Genomic DNA, 16,457 nt, shown 5'->3' with positions numbered 1-16,457 from the left:
AGACAAGCCAAGACAAGATTATTCATGGGGAGCTCATTCGTTTCTTCTTTCTTTTTTGCTAAAACGTGGGCGGGTATGGCGTGAGTGTTGCCTTTTTCAATCCCTTAGCGTTGCTTAAGAATTTATCACAGGTACGGTGCATATCGCGATGGTCGCGCAAGCGGGTTTATTAAGCCTCACTAGCTTAACTGGGTAAACTGGGGTGCGTCTTATACACTGGTACATCTCATATACGAACTTTTTCAATGACAGCTTGCATATATGGCGGGTGCGTCTTATACAAGGGTGCGTCTTATACACCAGAAAATACGGTATGTGTTGTGAGAGGCAGGCTTCGAACAAATACATAATGATTCATGCACTTGAAATGTTTACATCTGCCAGTTTGTGCATGCTGTGACATCATCTCTTGTTCAGAGAGCCATCAAAAAACAACAGTTTTGACATAACGTCATCCATTGTTGATATGAGCAGCTGTAATATTCTGTGTAGGGATTTGCTGGCACGTGGACTCAAGGCCTAAGTTGGGTGTTATTCTATGCATTATCAAGCACAAGGTGATGTGGATGTAGACAAAGGTTAAAAATTCTGAAACAGCTATTTATCAATGTAGCCTCATGATAAAAAAAATGCAGTGTGTGCTTAACTAGATCATGTTGCCAGAAAAAAAACAATGGAAAACTGAAGCTTATTTGTAAATGCATTTTTTGCGCTGTCAGCTAAAAGAGTTACAACATAAAAATACCTTTGTGATTACCAAATAAAAATATCACACAAGTGCGTGTTTAATGGATAGCAAGTTCACAGAAAAATTAAAAGCAGTAATCATGGCCAGTTACTATTGTTAATAACAGCCAATGCTAAAAGCTATCCTAAACTTGCAGCTTTCTAGCCAAAAAGCATATATTGCATTATTCAGCCATTCTATATCAACAAAATATACTACGCGGTCCTTAATAGTTATTTATTACTCTGCATCAGAGCACCAGTCTGTAATCAACACCAAGAAGTGAAACAAATAGCTCATGAAATAACACACTCTAGCTTAACATCCTCAAAAGCACTTTTTTTTTACCATGAAAACCATAAAATGCAGGTTTTAGAAGCAATTATCATTCACTTCGGTAGTAAAACAGCCAAAATAAAATTTTTTTCTTTGTAAACTATTCCATTCACACTCCTGCACATCAACTTATGAGATACAAGGATTGCACTACCCGGTCTAACCGAGCAAAAAACATTTTTTTTTTTTTGGCATGACATATTCAGCTCAGTTCACAATGCTCAGCCAATATATATTTACCTGCAGCAACTTCCGAGAACTCCCTTGTCACAAACGCAATGGGCAGGAAATCATCACACAGTACACGACATTCTTCTTCAGCTTTCAGGTAGCTGGAGATGACGTGTTCCATCATAACAGATGACTCAGCATATTTCTTCTCTGTGTACAGCTTTGCGGCATTTTGAAACAGGTTCTAGACGGGGCAAAGAGTAGAGAAAAGCAACAAAACGAACAGCGAAGCATTAAAAGTCTTTCCAGCTGTCACATCAAAATGCCAGCCGCCATTTACAGCTGGTTCTGCCGTTCTTCCAACAGACCGAAGGAAGCCATTATTGCGCGGGAGAGGACAGGACAGCTGGAGTTGCACATTTCTGGCCTGCTACTCTCCACAAAGAAGAGGGGAAGGGGTAAAGACTTAAAGGTGCACTGAAGAGGATTCTGAACTTGTCTTTTTGCCGCGGGAACTCGATCTACACATTCCTAGCATTCTTCGAAACTGCGACTTATTGCCCTGTATTGCCGATTTCCCTAATTAAATCGAATTAACGTCCGGCTGCCGCCCTTTTTTTTTAATTCTGCCTCGTACGATGGGCGGAGTCGACCAACGCGCGAAGTTCCTTTCAGCCAGCTCCGTGGAGGCTTTGCTTTCGCTTTATTTTGTTTTTTAGGTTTCTGTGAATAAATAGTTTCATTCGCAGATAATATAGCCACAAAATAAGCCCGCAGAAATAAAAATACGCGCGGACTATTTGCTACTACGGACTACTACGTATTACTCCGCCGATGGCAGAGCGGCAAGCCGCCACGGGACTGGGTGAAAGGCACTCCACGCGTTGATCGACTCCGCCCACCGTACGAGGCAGAATTAAAAAAAAAGGGCAGGAGCCGGCCGTTAATTCGATTTAATTTGGGAAATCGGCCACACAGGGCAATAAGTCGCAGTTTCTAAGAATGCTAGGAACGTGTAGATCGAGTTCCCGCGGCAAAAAGACAAGTTCAGATTCCTCTTCAGTGCACCTTTAAAGAGGGAGAGTGTGAATTGCAGATACTCACTTTCCAGTGTGCACAGGGTTTGGTTCCTAATAAAAGTTATTCTTTCTTTTTTTAGTGTGAGACAGCGCTTTTCTTTGACGACTAGTTAGGAGCAGTATCTATTTGCTTAATAGCATTCGTGATACCTGCACTGGTAACTGAAATAACGACAAATATCCGCTGTTGATCACAGTAGAAACAAATACTAGATAATAAAAAGCAGCAGTGAGCCCACGCATAATGTTTCTAAGTTGCAAACATGTGCTGTGGTGGCTCGCACGTCGTTATAATTCGGACAGTGTCTGGCCACTCAAGCGTGAGCGGCGCAAACTTGTTCACTGGTCTTTTTATATTTTTGTGAATATTGTGGATAGTGCGTAAACCCCTCTCCTGTTCTTTCTTGCCAATGCTTTCCTCTGTACTTCTCCTTACTATCCTCTCCTATCTCTTAATTCCCGTCGGCTGCAGCTCGGGTGCTTAACATATTAGTAAGTGCTGCAGCTGGCAACACTTTTTCCCTTTCTTTTTGTATTTTTATTAATAAACCATGCGTACTGGATAACAGCATGTGCAGATTGACAGGTGCTGCTAACAGTACCAGTGTGTCAGCAGAAACACTGTATTTAAGTATAATACGTGATGTTATGCTGGCCGCAGAAGAAACCAAATGAGGAGAAAGAATTGCACTACCTTTGGATGCATGCATGGCTGTAACCTGCAGATATATTACAGGCATGCATAGTCGGGAACCTAGAGCAGCCCTGAATCACCAGAGATCTGAAGGACACGTGAGAACTATCTCTCCTTTAAAGTAGTTCGGACGGCGCGAAAACAACAAAGACAAAGGAGACACGAACACAACAGGACGGGCGCCAACTTGCAACTGAAGTTTATTGCACCAGACCCCTACATTTTATGCATCACCGCAGCCATATCTCGCAAGCCTATCACACAACAGAATGAAATTGTCATCAAAAGTCCGCTCTTCTAATCTTGAGACTTATAAAATAAGGAAAATGTTATCATGTGTATAGTGCAGAACGCATATCTGTCTGTAATAGTTGCGCCTACTTCCGGTGTTAGGACTTTTGATGACAATTTCGTTCTGTTGTGTGATAGGCTTGCGAGATATGGCTGCGGTGATGCATAAAATGTAGGGGTCTGGTGCAATAAACTTCAGTTGCAAGTTGGCGCCCGTCCTGTTGTGTTCGTGTCTCCTTTGTCTTTGTTGTTTTCGAGCCGTCCGAACTACTTTCAAGATATGAACCAACTAGCCCAAATCAAAGTACTATCTCTCCGCTGGGCCTTTGGATTATCAGGGGTGCTGTGAATGCCCAACGTATGCCTCAGTGGCAAACCCAGTGGACTGGAGACTTTTGAGCAAGGGAGGTGTACACTGAGGTAAAGAAACCTACCTGATACTCATTGTTTTCAAGGGAGGCAACATCCTTATTACTAAGGCCAGATTCTTCCAGGTACTGGCTGAGATGGAAGACTACGAGGCTGTGACCCGGATTGCTCTCGAGGAAAGTGTAGGCTGCAGTTGCGGCTGCTTTAGTATCGCCAAGCTGGAGAAAAGCACAAATAATGACAAAACCTTTACTAAGTAGAGGCACTGTGAGAGACACCATGCCAAGGATCTCTGTACACATAGCTAGAGCTTAGTCCTGTATGTCTCACTAAAAGTAATTGATTTGCTGAAGTTGTGGCTGAGTCAACCACACAGGCACACAGATTTTCTGTAGCCAATCTTGGCAATGAGCTTCTGATTCACTTTCAGCTACCTTTTTAATTTTCTGGGTTGCCCAGGATGAAAATAGCGGTCCATTTTTTTTCATGCAGTAAGCTATGGTGTGCCAGAATTGTTTTCAAATATCATAAGCTCACGCATAGTAAAACAGGTTGATCATATGAGACATATATTAAACCCACTGATAGACAAGACGATATGTGGTGTGTGTATATATATATAGCCGAGAAAATAGGAGGAGTGGGGTGCCTTTTCTAGACACCACATCGGTCTTGTCTATTCAGTGGGTTTGTCTCATATGATCACCTGATAAACCTCATACGCTCATACGATCAAACATATATATACATATATGTAGGTTGCGAGAGCATGAAGTACTTGACTGCTTAAAGGAGTATATAGCAAAGTATACGCTTCGTTAAAGGAAACAAATTTATTTGACTCCACATTTCGATCGGAAGACCGACCTTTAACATGAGTGGTTTGTCTTTGTTGATGTTTCCCCTTTTATAATGGTGGGGCACAACCCGTATAAAAGGATGTGGCAGTTAATAGTGTGACATCATTATTGTGCAATAAATTAAGTGTGGTACTAAAAGAAAAGAATTCATAGATAAAAAGGACGTATATAAGCTCACTTTTAAAATAATTACATTAAGAACACCGTACGAGCCATATACAAGGTAAGAATATTCGCTAAACATCGTAATGACGGAAGCCGCTATGACGCGATGGATCATGTACACAGAGCTAGCATACCTCGAAGTAGCACTTCTGGAGATAGTGGTACGGCAGACGCTCCCTGAAATCCCGGATCGTCGCTTCCGTGATGGAAACCCTATCCCAGGGTCCCGCGCACTGGCGTAGGCAGTGTGCTTCAGCTGCCTGCGCAATGTAGAAGGCACTCGACGACGTCGCACACTCGCCGTCGGTCTTGCCGCCCGCTCGGCACTTTGTCCGACAGCCCACCACAACACCGACGTGCGTCCTGTACGCCGCAAGAGCGTTCTTCAGGCGCGAAACGCATTGCGCCCAGTTACCTCTCAGGTAGGACTCCACGGCCGAAAGGTAGAGGCTCTCGTAGTCGGCGATTCCATCGTCGCCGCTCGCGGCATCGGCCGACACAGCACGGACTTCAAAAGCCGCGACGACGACCACGAAGCAAAGAAACACCGGTCTCACAACTCGCATGGCGCGGACATGTCGAGGGAGCAGCACGAAACAAGCCGAGCAGGCCGAAATCAAACGAGATTATCGACCAATTTTGCCCGCACGGGAAGGCAACGGGCGGAGCAAGGCTAGGGGGGCGACACTTGTCCGACGGGATGCGCGTCGTCTGCTACGCGAGAGGGAGGCGGACGTCGTCTGCTACAAGGGCGCCCCAGAAATCTCTCGCAACGCTACGGCCGTAGATAGAGACCCGTATGCGGCTAGGTGCTACTCGGATGATCTTGATGCTGTGCGCTTGATTAGATTTTCGGCGCGGCCTATGTGGAAAGATCCTGCGCAACGACGTCCGAGTAGCCCGGCCGACCGCACCCTGAATCATGGGCAACCCGACTCGCCCCTTGAACGTTCGCCAAGAAAAAGCTTTCGGCAAGGGCAAGGTCGTTTGTTTCTCCGGGAACGCGGCTGCGAGGTGTCCGGGAGAGCTAAAATAAAAACTAACTCTCCTTTGTTTTTCACCAAGCAAGCGGCTGCGACTAGAACCTATATCTGTCTGTCGTCGCGTGCTCAGCGCCATTAGTATTTATTTTATTTTGCACACAGCTCCAAGGCATAAATTGCCAAGTGGCCTAAATTTGTGCCTCAAAGTGCTGTGCAACGCACGACCTTCAATGCGAATGACAAACTTAAATGCTTCCTTGTCTCAGAACCACATTCACTGCTAACAGTCAAAAGATGACTTAAGCAACCACAATCCTATAGGTGCAAGCAAGCCTTTGTAAATGAATGCCCTAATTTATGCCCAATTGTACTTCCTTCGTCAACATAGCAACTGCCATTTTTTCTTCAGTTATCAAGAATCACACATTGTTTTCCGACATTTAAATTTCACAAACTATCTTTTTCTCCTGCAGCAGCCCTCCAAATCTGAGCTGACTTCATTTGCTTCCTTCACGTAGCAATTGCTATATTTTTTCAGTTATTGATGTTCCTGGATCCCCGATCTTGTGACATTTTAAACAGGCAAACTCTAGACTTTCATGCAGCAGCCATATGAGCAGACTCTTGCTCAAGAGCAGGCGCTTCATGCCTCTAAGCAGTCAATTAATCGTAACTCTGTACTTTCATAAATGCTGACAATGGAACTGAAATTACAAATAGGTTAGCTTAGCAACAGAACATTAAACCACACAGAATTAAACCACAAAGAACTGCATAAATTTTAATCAGAAATGACCATACCTCGGCAAAATCACAAGTGCTCACTCACAAAACTTTGGTCAACCTACGGGCTCAGTCAGACTGACAGTCACAGAGGCCTGGGCTCATTCGAAGTCATGAACTCACAATTACAACTCACTTGGGCTCACTCAAACTCACTAGCCATAAGAGGTCAACAACTCATAACGACTCACGACTCATCTAGGCTCACTCACTCATTTCAACCCATGACTTATGTGGACTCACTCATTTTGGCTCATGACTCATCTGGGCTCACTCATTTCGACTCACAACTCATCTGGGCTCATTTAAGTGCATAAGTATAACGAACGCACAGGAAACTCGACCGGACTGACCACGATTCATCATAATATGAATGTGAGCCCAGAATCACCAGGACTCGGACCATGATTTGAATGTGAGCCCTGACTAACCTCGACTCAGATAGTGATCTGAATGTGAGCCCGGACTCACTACGATTCAGATCATAATTTGAATGTGAGATTCAGATCAAGATCTGAATGTGAGCCCGGACTCCCCAAGACTCAGATCAAGATCTGAATGTGAGTCCGAACTCACCTCGACTCAGATCATGACCTGAATGCGAGTCCGAACTCACGACTCAGATCATGATCTGAACGTGAGTCTGGACTCACAACTCAGATAATGATCTGAATGTGAGTCCGGACTCACGACAAAGATCATGATCTGAAATGAGCATGAGTGAGCCTGGGTGAGTCGAGTGAGTTTGCAGACCTATGGATCTGACCATTATGGCAATGTTTACCGTCAGCAGATGTTAAACTGTGGTGGTATAATCGAAACCAAACAAGATGACAATAACTTCTACATATCAATTGTAGCACAAATATTAACTGCCCTTCATAAAGTCTTGAAAATAGCATTTCACCTGATGTCTCAGGTGTTACTTTGGGATTAAAGAGATTCCCCCCCCCCCCCCCCCCTTTTCGCTCCCTTCATCCCTTCCCTCAGGGATGAAGTGTCTATACAGACTGATAATGTTGAGTTTCCTTCATAACTTAACTTGTTGAAACCAAATTTATACTAACCTAATAATTGGCAAAGAAAATGACTTTATTGCATAAACTTAGTTTATTGAATAACTTATTCACCAGTCTTTACATAAATAAAGAAAGCTTAACACAAGTTACATGTAACACTTTACATAACATAATAACAATCGTTGCATAGGCCAAACAAGCTTGGAATTCAGAGCATGTGGCTTGTGGAATTTGTAGCTTGCGGTTTCCTACTTTGGGCTTTCAGTGACAAGCACCTCATCAAAATTTACACACGCCACCTTTCAGGTCAGTTCACAAAAGACACAGGGAATAAAAATAAAACAAAGATATAGTCATATTAATACCCTCAACAGATATCACAGTGATCATTATAGTGTATCACTCTTTGACAATCTATAAACTATACGTGTACTGAGTCTCTAGAGGTAGGCCGCTGCAGCAACATGACACAAAAACGAGCGAGCATCTGCAGAATTTCAGTCTCAACATAGGAGACACCAAAATCTGTAAACTCCCTCTTGGAATAACTGTGGCCACCATAATTGCTGCACGAGCACTTTCAATCGCACATTTGGCTCAACTGCCTATGTGTCACATTTACCGCAATTGAATAGGATTAATTACACTCAACGCATGCACACAAAGGAACAGAGAACAATTCTACTCTTGGCAGAATAGCCCATCTTGCAACACCATCGCAAAATGGAAATAAAATCACCCCTGTCAGCGATTACATTCTCGAAGACACAGTTACAGAAAGATGGCGTTGTAACACATCTCTGTGGTGGGCATGAGAGAGGAGGAGGAACTGTTTAACTCGAATATTGTAAACACAGCTTGAACTGCTATTAAGTGGTTGCGCCTTTTGTTGGAGCAGAAGGAGAACAAATGTTGCGAGCAGCATGGAATGAGAACAAAGGGAAAGAGTGCTGGGTCAAGAGAAGGCACATGGCAGCAAACATTTGATCCACGCCTGAATCGGATGTTACGGAAGACAAGGCTCTTGAAAATTCACCCAGTCAGCATCACTTTTGAACAATAAAAACTAGGTCGACCGATATAAATTCACATGCTGGTTTCTTGATCACAGAAAGGCTACAAGTAAATTCAGGTCGTATGAGGAAGACATTTGTCCTCCCAAGGAGTTACCTCCTGAAACGACGGTCAATGAAGCCAGGCTTAATAGAATGTTTAACCAGGCTGCATGAAACCCCATATTCTTGCACTAACTCAATAAAAGCACACTGCAAAAACTGTGGCATGCAGTTAGGCTAGACCATCTTAGTGCTGCATGAAAGATAAACAATCTGCATACTCCTCACAGTGTGTTTTACGCTTCCGAGAATAGCAATAAAAAAATCCAAGAAGATATAACGGTTTTCTTATGCCCTTAACTCCTAACAGATACAATGAGCAGGTGACCTTGTCTTGACATGAGTAAATGCTCTTCTTATTTCTCTGCTAGAGTGAGAAAGACTGACACCTGCCTGTCTCAAATGATGACCACACCACCTATGTATCAATGCTTGACGCACAGGCACATTCAAACAGTACATGTATGTTGACAGTAAGGATCTATCAAGTCTGCTTCAAACACCTAAAATAGTGAGGCAGTATCCAACACTTGTACAAGTGTCTGATCAACCGGGAAGCCTGATCGGTCATCAGGTGAGCAACTCACAGTAAACGGGAATTTATACGATTGATGCAAATTTAAACATGAGGTTCATGCCATGCAGCCACTGGCAGCAGTAACGAATCACCGGGCATGTCACATAATAGCCAGAAACATAGAGCAAACTCACTGCACAGAACAGATGCGTTGGATAGGTCATGCAGAAGACAGTACAGGAGATATCTTAGTTATAGGGGCTTATGAATGTACCTTCAAAACGGTGCTCCCTGGTAGACCCCCTTGAAGGTTTACAATGGCCAGCTCAGGTCTAACCAGAAAAAAAAAAAAAGACACACAGATCAAACTTAGAGCCAGGGTACAGTTATACTACTTTCTACACTTGACAACACAGAGACAGGACACACAAACTGCGCTGTCTGGCTGAAAGTTGAGTGTTTCGCTCCAGATCTGTCACATTGCATGCATCCAAATAAAACATTCAAGAGTGCAAGAAAATTTTGCCCCGCAGTGCTGCAGCATGGATTGATGGCATGGTGGACAGTGCTGCCGAGAGAATGCACCAGTTGCATGTAGCTGTTAGACCGATGCTTTAAATCGTTTCAGAGCGAACATGGGTTGCAAAAGAACCGTTTCACAGTGCATGAATTTGTATTCTTGGAAGGCTATAGCAAAATATGCTGACACAGTGAAATGTGCCAAGGGCAGTGGAATCTTGCTGCAGGTGGTGCTGCTTGATTAAGCATTCCAATCTCTTGCTGCAGACAATATCAGTTAAGGCTTGCCCGACAAAATTCTCAAGGCAGTGCCTTGGATCTGTAGTGAGAAATTGCAAAAGGAAATACCAGTGGTGATAGGGTTAGCTGAATTCTAGTACGGTTTGAGTTCCCCCGCATTGCCACTACGCTGCTACAAGGTCTTAGTGAATTTGAGCTTAACAACAATGTTAGATGCCTTGCGCTTGAACCACTTGATCCAGGCGAAGGGTGTGTCGTACTCGTTGGGTACAATGCCGTCCACTCCGGACTCGAAAAAGTAGAATAGCGGGAACCAGATTCGTGTCCGCTTGCTGTCCATCTGCATCAGTGCCCTGTTGTTTGCGAGCGTGTGATAGTAGAGGAACAGCCTGGTGGAAATGTAGAAGGCGATGAACACGTCTATGGAGTAGTGTTCGTGCGCCGACAGGATGAAGAAGATTCCAAACAGGTTGAGCACCCAGGAGGTGGTGTGCAGGAAGTAGTAGGAGCGCGGCGTGTACTCGGTGATGAAGAAGTTGAGGAGCGTCAGCACCGTCGTGTGGCCACTGAACATGTAGTCGCCGCAGGTGCGCACGCCTTGGATGAGCATGCCGCCTCCCTGCCAGATGACGAAGGCCTGGCTCAGCTTCTCGGAGAAGTCGCCCGTGTGGCGCGCCTTGCACTGGAGGTGCTTTCCGGGCACCGAGAGTGAGGTGATGAGCATTGTGATGCAGCGCAGCAGAAACACGGAGCCGAACAGCGAGAACATGCGGCGGAGCAGGATGAAGCGGTGCCGGTGACAGATGAGAATGCTGACCCACACGATGAACAGGACGAGGCCCGTGAACTCGCACATGGCGAAGGCCCAGGGAATGTGCGGCACGTTATCGAGGAATATGTCGGGAAGCGGCGGGTACGTCTGCATATCGGGCACGCGGTCGTGCACAATGACCATCACGATAGCGGTGATCCAGGTGACGGCGAGGAAATAGAGCATGCCCACCACGGTCTTCCAGATCTCGGGCTTGAAGCGCCGCTGCTTGCACGGAGCGGAAGAGGCGGCGGCCGTTCCGACGGAGTAGCCGTCGTCGGTGTTGTAGTCGTCGTCGTACTCGAAAGAAATGTCGGGCGACGGCGCCGTGCCGTCCGATGAACCGCGCCTCTTGCGCGTCGAATTTCGACGGCTCATACCCTGCGCGCCAGTCGTCGAGGGCACCAGGTCGCCGGGGCCGAGCAACTGCCTGACAGCGGCCACGTTCTGCCATTGCAGCTCTCGGATACAGATCATGAGGTTCTTGATGTCCCCCAGAAGCCTGATCTCGAGAGGAGGCTTCCGCAGGTCTGACTCCGAGATAGTCAGCAGAGCGCGCCCGTCAATCAGGTGCTCGCCGAAAGTCGCTTCGTACTTGCCCAAACCGACGGCGTGCAGCCATTCGCCGACGTCGCCTACCGTCCACTCCTCCACTGGCTTGTCCGCCATCACCGCGACTTGTCGCTCGCGCGCTGTCGTCGTCGATTCTAGAGCGGCGAAGGCAAGCCCTGGACCGGAGCGGAGGAGACGACTCCTGACCGTCGGCGACACATCGCACGACTTGATGCTCCGCTTCACCTGCGATGCAGGGAGCTCGCCAGGCTCGACGCACGCCTCGGAAACTCCAAGCGGCGGTGCGTGGTACGAAGCGGAAGTGAGCCGAAGGGCATTAGGGAGAGAGACATGCGTAGCAACAAAAATAAACGGGGTCGTCGCCGGAAAGTAGAGCGTCCGGGCCAAAGCGTGCCGATGGCGTCATCATAAATAAAGTGGGCAAGGTACGATTTCTTACGGAGCCTTGGGAGTTTTACGTGAACGAGTAACCGATCGGAAATGAGATACGAGACTACCACGCAGTACGCTTCAGCTGCTTTGGCGCGCTCTGTCTGCCTCTGTCTGTCGGCATACCGTCGGATCCGATTGCATCCTGTCAGGCGGTCTTCGACTGGCGAACGCGCTATTTGAGCCCAAAACTTTTGTGAAAAAGTTTGGAGCACTGTCTTTTCGCGTCTTGAAAACGGTTAACCAGGCATGAACGCTGTCGTTCTTCAAGACAGTGAACGAACGCCTATCCGGTAACATCGGCATTTGTAAGATTTCGAGCGGTTAGCGCGGGATTTACGATGAGTGAGCTAAAGAGCGTTCCTGTTGTGGACGTTACAAAAGACAACATCGCCGAAGTATGGCCTTCTTTAGTCCTTGCTGTGAAGACTTCTCTGTTTGTAGCCATAGATCTGGTAAGAGGATATGCGTCCGTTTCGCTCTACATTTCTTTATTTTACCCTTCAAACTGGTGTGAACTGTCGGTATCTGCTAAACTGCTAACTGATCTGTCGTCTTCCCAGGAACTCAGCGGTATTGGAAACAGGAAAGAAATCAATGCCAAGTGAGCTCATTGTGAAAGCAACACCCGTAACTGTTATCTCTTTGCTGTCAGAACACGCTGCATTATTTTCTTCGCACAGGTCTGTGGAAGATCGATACACGGCCATGGCCCGCGTCGCTGACACGAGAGCAATCATATCGATGGGACTTTCGTGTTTTCGCCAAGATGCTAGGTCGGCTGAAACGGGCCCACTCATGTAAGATCAACAGTTCGTTCGGAAATGTCTGAAGCAGTGGACGAGCCAGATTATCGCTCTGAAATTAATCTAGTTCTGCTAAAGCATCCTTTGACCAAACTTGATACTGACGCGATAAAACGCAAAATTTGGTTGACAATCTCGTTTAGTGGAGGTTTATAAATGCTGTTCACATCGCTTGCCCTCTCCAGGTTCACCGTTCAGACGTTCAACATACTCGTACTATGCCAAGACAACTACATTGTGGAACCATCATCACTGCAGTTTCTCATCAGCCACGGTTTCGACTTCAACAGACAGTATGCTCTTGGGGTTCCCTACCGTAGAGGACACGATAGGGTAATTGAGCGTTCGTTTGATTCGCACCTTGATAAACTTTACAACGCAGTTTGTTGAGAAAAGAGCGCCTTTTAAGTATGCATTGTGGTCACCTGACGAGTCAGTATAGAAAAAAACAAAGCACATGTATGCTTACTATAAAAGCAACCCAGATTCAAGCAAATAGAGCATCGTTTTCAATTCAAATATCTAGCAATGGGAAGAAAAAATAGATGTTCAAAGAGATTGAAGTTTGACGATATTTGCTAGTAGTAGTGTTAAAGACAATATATCTGCTGTCTGTGTTATTTATTTTTTCAGCAGTATCAATGCATCAGACAGTGAATAACTCGAATATGTTTATCATGGTGGGGGGGTTCATGTCACATGGGCGTGCGTATTGTTGTTCCTGCTGCAGCCAAACCAGTCGGAGGACAAGGCGTACTCTCTTCGTAAGCTGTTCTCCTTGCTGGTGGTGCATCGGAAGCCCATTGTCTTCCATAATGGCTTCATGGACACAGTGTTCCTGTACCATAGCTTCTACTTGGCACTGCCTCCGTCTCTGCAGACATTCCTGGCTGACTTGAGTGAATTGTTTCCCAGTCATGTGTACGACACCAAGTTCATTGCGGAAACCAAAGCCTCACTGCCAGCATCATACCTGGAGTATGTCTTTCGCAATAGGTAATAGTTTATTTTTCACTTTACGTGAAAGGTGAGAGGTGATGCAATGGTGCTTACGTGAAAAGTAATCACTTGCATTACTCAACCTTAAAGGGGTAGACACACCAAATTTTGCTTGAGTGTTGTTTCAATGATGTGCAAGATATTATTAAACATAACATGCCACATGTAGTTTGCCTACACCTGGTAACTAATTTATAACTGAACTTCTTCCCTCGTGCTGTTTTGGTTACAACAGGCGAATGGTGGCTGTGATGCCAACTTGGAATTGAAGTCACAAGAGGTATAAAAAGCCTGTGATATTAAAGTTTCAAGTTTGTTCATTATCATTCAAGCTGTTGGAGCTGGCTAGCACAAGGGTTGACATGAATGAAAGCAATAAAGCAGTGATTATATTGCAGTTCATGAATCATGTTGTCTGAACTCCACTTGGATATCATAGCCACTGTTCAGCTGTTGAAACCGTAACAGAATGAGAGAAGGAATTCAATTATCAATTATTTATTGGGCACAGGCAAAGTTTATATGGTGATTCATGTATTCCAATTTCTTATGCAGCATTCGAATTTTGAAAATGGAACCAAAAATTTGATGACCCCTCTAAAAGAGCCCTGAACCACCACCTTGTTATCACTCGAAACAAATTAGAGAATGTGTCACACCTTATGAGTGATTATTCATTAAATTTTTTCCAGAAGAGCAACAGAAATACCTTTGTGATATTCAGCTTTGCCCATTTTTCTCAGCTTAAATATTCTCTTTCATTTCCCCCGAATTTGCCCCTGTAGAAGTATCGCTCCACTTGCCAAATCTATGGCTGGTACCATTGCCATGGTAGCCTGGCTCCTGCCCCTAAATGCTGGTAGTGGGCGGGTTAGTGATGGCTCTGACCCCATCCTCAATGCCACTGGGAGCACTACATCATAGGAGAGCCATAAAAAGCATATTGTTAATCACGTCAGTCTCACTACTAAAACTAATCGCACATTAAGAACGAATCGCAAATGAAAGTCTGCAAGTTTTAACATCTTTTGCATGGCATCAGCTTTAAATATTTGACAGGTGCCACCCTGAATTAACACAAACATGCATGTTGGTGCAACTTGACTCAAAGTTTCAATAGCCCTAGTTTAGATGGTTGCAAGCCCACACTACCTGGCCTTTCCCTGTCCAGGCAACGAGAGAATGCTTCCAAGGAGGCACAGGGAAGGCAGTTCATAAGCGTCCAGTTTCTCCAGTATAACCAGGAGTACTCTATTGACCACGGAAACTGCGCCCTGAGGGAGGAGCCAGCAAAGGTTGCTCCGGATATATGCAAGAACTTTGCCGTAAGTTCAGCACTTGCTTCTTTTGCACAAGACAAAAATGTCAGAACAAAAAACAGAACTCCCCGACTTTCCTTATCCAAACTATGCAGTCTTCTAAAATATTTGCACTTGCAAAGAAAAAAGATAATCATCCTGGTTCGCAGTTGACCGGGATGGTAGAGCGAGATCAAACTGGTCAGTGACTCAAACCAAGAGCAGCATTAGTCCAAAGCATGAGTTATATTGCTCCACAAGCTGTAATAGGCTTCTCATACAGAACTACTTTATTTACTCTTTCTTTTGTGAATAGTGTTTTCAATCACAAAAATTTCAGTAATTTCCCATTGCAGCCATTCCGTAAATTTCGTTGATGATGATGGCTGTAGACATGCTCATGTTTTTAGTTTGTGAAATGTGTAACGGTAGTGTTCTGCATGCTTTGAGGCGTGAAATATAATAACTACAGCGAAGCACAAGAATAGGCCCCTGCCCTTTCATGAAAAGAAAGTTGGGTTGTATGAATGGCATTGATGGCATACATACAGCCTATCGGCATTGTATGTATGGTGCTTATCTAGTACTAGAGTCATTGCCTTTACTAAGGGTGTAACACAACAACCAACCCAATCCAAGGAAGCATTTCATTCACCTACTACTCGTATTGGAGGTGAACTTGTGGTTTTCAAGATCGTCACATCCCTGTCAGTGCCGTCTCCACACGCATTTTTTTTTCCTGCAAAACCAATGAGCACTTATCGTTCTCCTTTTTTCTGCTCTACAGAGGTATGGCTGGTGCGGCAAGGGCGACAAGTGTTGTGCATCGCACAATGTCGACGACATTCTCGACGCCCAGGCATCCAAACGTCGAAGGCATAAGCGAGTGAAGGTGTCTTCAAACGGAGAGTGTGCAAACACATCTGACTCGGAGCACTCAATGAGGGACCTGTCGGTTGCTGATGAGGGCGATGATGACGATGAGGTGGCGGACGACGGTGAGGCGGCGGATGACGGTGACTCTCCTGAGGGGGCCTCGAATAGGGAGCGTCGCAAATTCACAACGGGGTTGCATAGGGCAGGCTTTGATGCGTTCATGACAGGTTATGCCTTTGCAACATTTGTGCTATCATATTCAAAACATCGCCCCTCGGGTAATCTCGACGCAGAGCAGTTGGGCCTCGATGAAATAGTCAACAGGCTGTGTCTTAGCGGGAAGACTACTCCACTGCTTATCAGGACATCAAATTTCACTAAGCATAGTCCTAAGCACATTGAAAAGTTCAAGGCACTTTTTGGAAATAAGTAGCGCAAGATATGTATTGTTTTGTTGTTGTGTTTGACGTGTGTAGAGAGCTTTAAACAAGAAGTTAATGCAGATACTTAACAGGAGCCACCTGTGTGGAGCAATTTTTTTGTTTGCTTGTTTACAGCAGGCTATAATCTTGACCCATACATGTACCAATTGTGTTTCGCATTTTGTTGGAAAAAATGCAGTGGCAAAACTGCAGCCTCCAACTTGCAGTTTTTTTTTTTTTCACTGTCAGCTTCTGAGGTTTTAGACACATTGTTTGGTGAAGTAACCAACAGCTTTTCTGTTTTACTGTTGCCAAGCTGTGTGTCAGAGCAGAGAGCAGTTGGCTTGTAAATAAAAGTGAATGCTTGAAGAAAGA

At 45.2% G+C, this 16,457-nt stretch overlaps 3 protein-coding genes across 9 annotated transcripts in view; 1 reads left to right on the top strand and 2 right to left on the bottom strand.

Moving 5' to 3' along the window:
- LOC149365415 (prolyl 3-hydroxylase 1-like) overlaps positions 1–7,114 on the bottom strand; it is a 27,101-nt gene extending 19,987 nt beyond the window's left edge. Inside the window, exons 1-3 of the mRNA XM_089542407.1 lie at positions 4,827–7,114; positions 3,733–3,885; positions 1,304–1,478 (exon numbers count right to left, since the gene is read on the bottom strand). Coding sequence (XP_089398533.1) covers positions 1,304–1,478; positions 3,733–3,885; positions 4,827–5,258 — 760 coding nt within the window. The 5' untranslated portion in view covers positions 5,259–7,114. The remainder of the gene's footprint in view (positions 1–1,303; positions 1,479–3,732; positions 3,886–4,826) is intronic.
- LOC149365414 (sphingomyelin synthase-related protein 1-like) lies at positions 4,938–11,495 on the bottom strand. Of its 3 annotated transcripts, XM_089542454.1 has the most exons (3): positions 10,071–11,495; positions 9,384–9,441; positions 4,938–4,952 (listed from the first exon to the last, which is right to left on the bottom strand). In XM_089542454.1, exons 1-2 carry the CDS (start codon positions 11,346–11,348, stop codon positions 9,436–9,438), a joined length of 1,284 nt encoding a protein of 427 aa, XP_089398580.1. In that variant the 5' UTR covers positions 11,349–11,495; the 3' UTR covers positions 4,938–4,952; positions 9,384–9,435. The 3 variants fall into 3 exon arrangements, with proteins under 3 accessions (XP_089398580.1, XP_089398572.1, XP_089398585.1); XM_089542446.1 differs by lacking the exon at positions 4,938–4,952 and having other exon boundaries at positions 7,550–9,441; positions 9,977–11,495; XM_089542459.1 differs by lacking the exon at positions 4,938–4,952 and having other exon boundaries at positions 7,550–9,441; positions 10,086–11,495.
- Positions 11,345–16,457, top strand: LOC149365413 (target of EGR1 protein 1-like). Of its 5 annotated transcripts, none has more exons than XM_089542439.1 (8): positions 11,345–11,677; positions 12,245–12,285; positions 12,365–12,481; positions 12,673–12,820; positions 13,218–13,251; positions 13,368–13,483; positions 14,658–14,811; positions 15,572–16,457. In XM_089542439.1, exons 2-8 carry the CDS (start codon positions 12,279–12,281, stop codon positions 16,091–16,093), a joined length of 1,098 nt encoding a protein of 365 aa, XP_089398565.1. In that variant the 5' UTR covers positions 11,345–11,677; positions 12,245–12,278; the 3' UTR covers positions 16,094–16,457. The 5 variants fall into 5 exon arrangements, with proteins under 5 accessions (XP_089398565.1, XP_089398557.1, XP_089398551.1 ...); XM_089542434.1 differs by lacking the exon at positions 11,345–11,677 and adding an exon at positions 12,028–12,136; XM_089542431.1 differs by having other exon boundaries at positions 11,353–11,677; positions 13,218–13,483.

The sequence above is a fragment of the Amblyomma mixtum genome, chromosome 1 (assembly GCF_055824585.1).
Source record: "Amblyomma mixtum isolate Tamu chromosome 1, ASM5582458v1, whole genome shotgun sequence".
Taxonomy (NCBI): domain Eukaryota; kingdom Metazoa; phylum Arthropoda; class Arachnida; order Ixodida; family Ixodidae; genus Amblyomma; species Amblyomma mixtum.
The sequence above is the reverse complement of the archived record's forward strand: the minus strand, read 5'-3'. Positions and strand labels throughout refer to the sequence as shown.